At 53.4% G+C, this 6763-nt stretch overlaps 1 protein-coding gene across 1 annotated transcript in view; it reads left to right on the top strand.

The window, feature by feature from the left end:
- Positions 1–252: 252 nt before the first annotated feature.
- Positions 253–6763, top strand: part of MAPK8IP1 (mitogen-activated protein kinase 8 interacting protein 1) — a 47965-nt gene continuing 41454 nt past the window's right edge. The window contains exon 1 of the mRNA XM_034769566.1: positions 253–663. Within this exon, the coding sequence (XP_034625457.1) occupies positions 578–663 (86 nt within the window). The 5' untranslated portion in view covers positions 253–577. The remainder of the gene's footprint in view (positions 664–6763) is intronic.

Here is a 6763-nt window from a genome sequence, read left to right as displayed (position 1 = left end):
AAGATGTTAGACACTGCACCTGCTTTTTCTGTAAAGGAGCTATCATTACTTCAGAGGCCCCACCTCCCCAGGAGCCTTTCACAGAGTATCCGAACCTTCATCCCACGTCAACCTCTCTTCCTCACCCCCTGCCAAGCCCCCTCTTTACCCTCTGCCAGTCCAATCCCCTCCCATCCTCTGCCCCTCCCCCTCCTCTGCCAGCTCACCCCCTCCCTGCCAGCTCTGCTCGCTCCTGCTTCAGCCTTCACCCCGCTACCTCCCGCCTGTCCTGGGCGCTCCCCGAGGAGCAGGACGCGCCCGGTAGCTGCCCCACCCCGTGGGACTCCTGGGCACCCTCCACCTGCTGCAGCTCGGCCGGCTGGAGGGGGAGCCAGGCTGCAGCACCCAGGTGGGGGGCATCTCTCCTGCAGTTGCCACCTCCGGGGGCTTCCTCGGCTTTGGCTTTCAGAAGCGCCCTTTCCTGCCAGCCCCGGTGCCCCCCAGTGAATTCCTGTCTGGCGGCCCTGCTCTCTCCTCCCCCGCCAGCATCAGCAGCATCCATCTCCCCTCCCTCCCTCCGCCTGCATGGAGAGAGAGAATGGCGGAGAGGGAGAAAGGAGCCACGTCCCCGGCCGGATCGTCTCCGTTCCTGGGGCTGCATCTGGCCTCGCCCCCCAATTTCAGGTACCGGAGCCTCCCCCCCACCCCAAACCCCTCAGTCCCTTTCCCGGGGGGCGGGGGGTTCGCTGCAGATCGCGTTAGCCCTGCCCCTTCCCCCACCTATCCCTGTTCTGCAGAGCCGGGCTGGGCACAGGCTGCTGCTGCATCCTCTGCTCCATCGCGGGCAGACGCCGGCAGCCCCCGCCGCTTGCTGGCTACTTCCCTCCGAGGCTGGGAACCAGGCGGCGGTGCCCGCTCCCCCCCGAGGCTGGGCGAGGGAAGGGGTAAGCCCCCCGCCCCCGAGCGGGCACGCACAGGCTGCATTGCCCTGGGCGGGGGGCGGGGTGGAACAATGCCTGCCTGGGGCTTCAGCCAGCCAGGTCCCCTCTCAGCAGGCTCGGGGCAGTGTAACCCTCCCCACAGGCCAGGGGGTCAAACCCGCTGTCCCCGCCCGCAGCTGCGAAGGAGCCGGCCTGCTGCCCTGGAACAGGTGGTGTCTGCCGCGGGCGGTGCTCTGCTCTCTGGAGGAGGCGGGGGCTTGTGCCTGCAGCCCAGTGGGGAGGGCTGGGCTCTGGGCCCTGATTTCCCTGCCGGCTTTGTGTAGGGAGGGGCTGCAAACACAAACATCCCCCCCACCCCCAACCCCAAATCCTTCCACAGCCTCCTCTAGCTTCCTTCTGCCCCCCAAAATCCTCCCCTTATATCCCCCTCAGGTGTCTTGCACATGCTTCCCCCAAATACCCCCCACCTCCTACCCAACTCTTCACACACCTACCTCCAGTCCTCTCACCCCCCCCCACTGCCTCCCAAATCCTCCCTACTTCCCACCCAAGCCCCATCTCCCCCATCTTCTCCCAACCCTCCTCCGCACACACACACATACACACCCCACTCAAAAGCCTTCCTCCACATCCAAAAAACACCCTCCTTCCCCCAAACAACCTTCCTCCCCAGGAAATATTTCCTTCCTCTCAAACAACCCCTTTTTTATGTCCCCTCAGAGACCCCTACCCCAGGTACAGACCTGAAACAGAAAACAAACCCAGGAGGGTGCTGCGGATTTAGAATTGGTCCTCTCAGAAATACTGAGCACCCCCATCCATCTGGGACATGGAGCCCTTTAATCTGAAGGCTGTGAAACTGTTCACAATATGGCCTGACAGCCCCAGGCAGAAGCAGGGACAGGAGCAGAGGTGAACTGAAGAACCTACAGCTGCCTAGTTGAGATAAGGGTACAGGTGGGCTTGGGGGGCAGGATGCCTGCCAATGACTTTTGGAGAGCAGGATTAGCAAAGAGGTGCATGTGGGGCAGGGGCAGTGCCTGGCATTTGACCATATATAGGCCCTGTCACTATTTTTTCCTCCTATTTGGTGGGCTTGATGTCATTTGTTTTTCTGAAATTCTGAGCAGTTGTTCTCTGGTTATCATATGTGTGTGTCTTGAATGGTGGGGCACTAAGGCTAGAATTGGGTCTGAGTTGGGCAGGGAGGTGAGATCTGTACTGCGTTGTTTATGCTGAGAGATTCTGGGGGGCAGGAGAGATGCTCCACACCTGTGATCGGAGGTAAATGTTTCACGTTTGACTCTGTCAGGAGTCCAGGGGTCTGAGAGTTGAGGAAAGAGATTATCTGCCATCATTTTGGAGGGGAAGCTGATGTGTTGTTTGGGCATTGTGAGGCTGGGGGATTTACCTGTAAGGGCCCTGCCCCTGTGCAGACTGTCATTTGGTTCTGGAGTTTCCTCTGCTAAACAGCTTTGTGGGGCTCTGTAAACAGCAGTCCCCTCTCTTCCTTTTAGTTCTAATGCTGCCTGTTTGATTTGTTTGAAGCCATTGCATGCAACATGGCTGCATAAACCATGCAAATTAAGCAATTAAAGCTGTCTCTGGAAAGGTCCACCATGGAGAAAAGGCTCAGCCACAAAGCTGGGTAATGTGAGCCGAGCAGCAGAGCTCAGCTCAGCCTGGTCCCGTGACAGTCTCGGGTTTGCTGTGTGCTGCTGTCCTAGATACAACGTTTGTCTCCTGGGCTCTGTCTTCTCCAATGTAAACAGCAACACCCAGGGAAGGAAGAGCATGGTGCTAGCTCCTTCTGTTGACCAGGTGTCCAGAAGTGGAGTCCAAATTCTCAGGAAGCAACTTTTAATGGGAAAGGGAGCAGGGAATAGTCATACCTTGTACGGGGAGGTGTCAGAGCCCTGAGATTTAATGAGGAGAACTCAGGGATCTCTGAAGTTAGGGCAAATCATTCCAGGAGCCCGGAGTTTGGGAACAAGTTCTTGGGATTGATGGAAACAATTCTGAGGTCTCTGAACTTGAGGGGGAATTTTGAAGACCCAGAGATAATGTTGAAATATTTAGGGATGCGGGGGGGAGTTGGACACACACACACCGCACTTGCTTCCCCACCAGGGTGTGTTATCTGGCAGGTGTAAGCACTGGGGAGTGGGAAGCTGTCTAAACAGAGAGTATCTGGGGTGACAGAGTCCAAAAGTCACTGACAGGCATCCTACCCCCCCCCCCCCCCCGCCCCAACCCCATCCTTTCTACTGTAGTCAGCTCCAGCACCTGTGAGAGGAGAGACCTCCCACTCTTGGGTTGCCTTAGGGCTTCCATTGTTCTGGGCTGAAAAGGGCAGCAAAGACTTCAGTCAAGGGTGAAGTGAGGTGCTGAATGAACCATGAGGACATGTGAATACTGTGCTTCTGGCGCAAGGGGAATCCCACCCACATTTCCTGCTGCTATTCCTACCCCTTCTGAATGGCAACACACAGGCTCCCAGCAAAGGACAGCAGAGCCATGAGGTAGTGTGTCCCCTTTAATACCTAAGAGAATCAGCACTACCAGATTGTCTCCATTTTGCGGCTATGAGTGGGGGCAAGAAGTTCTGATTAGTTCTCTAGTATGAAGGCCTCGCATCATCTGAAAAGGGTCTGGGAAGCAACAGTGTGGGATGAGGCCCTTCTTTTTTAGGGCAGCCTCCTTGGGTGGTCACCTTGTCTCAGTGAGGGGAATTCTAGACATTAGAGATGGAAAAGTCCCATTAGGTTCCATTTGTCCCATGGGCCCAAGGCAGGATTGGTCCCTACAATCTATTCTCCAGGGTTGTGCCCCCATCAGCTTTAAATATCCCAAGCAATGGGGCTCCCGTCCCCTTCTTTAGGAGACGATCCCACAGCCTCACATACCCCACTGCCAAGAAGCTCCTGAGATTCAGCCCAAGTTGCTTTGAGCAGGGGTTGGACTAGATGACCTCCTGAGGTCCCTTCCAACCCTGATATTCTATGATTAAGTTTTTCTTTGCACTGTCTCATCCTCCAATTCCTACTTCTATCCTATAACAGGGTGGCTTGCCCCCGTAAGGGCTAGAGCCCAGGGGCCAGTCAACCCTAGTTACTAAAGAGACACCTGACCAGGCAGCAGGATACCTTTCTTTGCAATGTTAATGTCAGAAACTTTTCCTGCCACTCACTGGACTTTCTAACTCTAAATTACCTGTCAGCTGGAGGAAGAGGCCCCTGTGTGGCTGCTAATAGTTCTGTAGTCTGGTTGTGGCCATGTCGGGGATGGCCAGTTGTGCAGGCCAGGGATAGAGTATATCAGGGCTGTCTGAGCCAGGATGAGGGCCCAGCAGGGTGAGTTTCACAGAGGGTTTTGCACTAGAGCTGTTTGCCAGCCCTCTGGGGAAGGATTGTCCAGTGCTCACCCTAGAGCTGGGACAGGAGTCAGGCTGCTGCAGCTGTGTTAGTGTCTCCTAGTCTGTGCCCAGGGAGGAGGGGATAGGGATGGGGACAAGTGAGAGATGCTTCACCTGAAATTCTGTTACTAAAGGAGCTCTTGATAGTTGATGTAAGAGCTTCACTTTTAAAGCAGGAGTGGGGTGTAAAGCGTTATGCAAAGCTCGCAGCTGCTAGTTGCCCCGGGCCCAATTCTCCACAACCCTGCACCTTGTGTAGTCATTGACACCACTGGGTAAGCATTCTGACTTGGTGGTGTTTTACACCTACTTTGCACTGGTGTAAATGACTGCATAAGGTGCAGAGCACCAATGAATCTGACCCCTGTCCGTAGCAGTGACAAGGTCTGAGAAGGTATTTAGCCTTAGATGGAGTTTACCACCAGCTTTGGCCTGCATTCCCAAGCAACCCGACTCCAAGAAGACCCGGTCCCGGCCCGCCGGGGGCCGCTACCGGCCTCACACCGTCCACGGGCACCTCTTAATGGTTTCACGCCCAGAAAGTGGAGGGGGGAGGGGAGCTCCCTTTAGCAGCCTGCAGACAAATCACTCTGTACTGAGTCTGAGAAGAACTTGGAAGGTAACCAGTACTCGGAAGGGAACCATCCAGAAAAAAAACTGGAGGAGATGCTGCAAAAAGTGGTGTTAGGAATGTAACAGAAGGGGATGGTGTGTGGCAGAGATCTTTTGGCCCTGAGGCACACCCATTTCCAGCTTTCCTAATAAAGAGCCATAGCATCAATCTAGATGCTGAACAGCAGGGCTCCTGGGAAAGCTACCCCCTAGGGGAGCTATTTGCATGGTTCAGGGAAGTTGAGAGAGAATACCTGAATCCTTCTGGGAGTCTGACTATAACAAAGGGAGCTGGACAGCATTCCTATTACAAGGGCTTCTAAAGAGCGGGCTGTCTCTAGGAAAAGGGAGTGAACCTCTTTGTATTTCCCCAAGAAGCTCAGGGGAGTCTAGGCTGAGGTGGAAATCAAGCCCTGCGTTACAGATTGATTTGTCTGTTGTATGTGTTGGGGTGTCTGAGTAGTCAGCTCAGAGGCAATGGGCAGGGCATTTGTTTTAATGCGCTACAAAATGAGGCTTCTCTGAGGATGTTTCTCTTTGGCTTAAGCAAAAGACCCTCTGGTTCCTGTGTGGGGGAAAAGGAACTGGAGCCCAGCCACAAAGGTGTTTCCCTCTGAACTAGCACTGGACTGAATGCCCCAGTACGGTGCTGACTTGCAGATGGAATATCAGAAAAAAGTCCTGAATGCTTCTGTTCATCAAAGATCTCTTTGTAATTTCGCAAGAGTCAGGGTGGTGTCCAGTTTTTAATGCAAAAGCACCACGGACAGCTCTGTCAATGCACCTCAATTTTGAGTTGCAGCACTCCCTGCTATTCCACCTTGGGCCTTTCAAGGAGTGAAGACTAATTTCATAACACACACATACCTACTAAAGTGAGGCGCGATTGGAGAAGAGCAGCTAGGGACGTGACAGCTGAATCTTTTGCTGCTGACAGGATTTGGGTGGGTGCAGTCTTGGTCCATGAAATAATACAAAGAATTATGACTCTGATGATGATAAAATTAATGGAAAGGAACATGTTTTAAAATGGCAATTTACCAGGCTGCCCACTCACCCCTGCCCACATCAGCCTGCATAAGCGCTCATCTTGTGGAGTGTGTGTGTTGGGAGGGGAGGGGGTGTCATGGACTGCCTTATATTCTTCCTCCTCCTCCCCACTCCAAAGAATGGTGGGTAGATGGGACAACTATGAAAGAGTTACCCTGTAAAGCCAGTAGCCATCATGCTTACTACCCTCATGGGCTGCACAAAGTCTAGATCTACTTCCTTATTCTCTTCAGAATGAGGAGGCAGAGAGACTGTGTGGTCTAGTGCAGTGTTTCTCAACGGCCGGTCTGTGGATTGGCACCAGTCCCTGAGATCTCTCTGACACAGTTTAGGAAGGCAGCCGGTCCCTGGTATCAAAAAGGTTGAGAAACACTGGTCTAGTGGACTGAGCATGCAGGGATTTTGGGTCCTATTCTTGGTTCTGAAAGGTAGCGTGGTTTAGCAGACTGAACATGGGACTGGGAGACAGGATTGTTATGGGTTTTGTTCCTGGCTCTGCCACTGGCTTGCTGTTGTGATCTTGGACAAGTCCCTTCTACTCTTTCTGCCTCAGTTTCACAACCTGTAACATGCAGATGATATTTCCTTTCTTTTAAGGGGGCTGTCAGTGTGAGCACCAGAAAGGTGAAACATGCTATGTAACTGCTAAACATTATTATTATTATTGTTAGCAGGGCTTGAAAAATCCCCTCACCTAGAGTGAATAGGAAGCTGCTCAAGGTGAATGCCTTCAACTTCTGCAGAATGTGAATTTTCATTAAAAAAC

Source organism: Trachemys scripta, chromosome 4, assembly GCF_013100865.1.
Source record: "Trachemys scripta elegans isolate TJP31775 chromosome 4, CAS_Tse_1.0, whole genome shotgun sequence".
NCBI classification, from domain to species: Eukaryota; Metazoa; Chordata; order Testudines; family Emydidae; genus Trachemys; species Trachemys scripta.
Note: the sequence above shows the minus strand (reverse complement) of the source record. Positions and strands in the feature narration are given on the sequence as shown.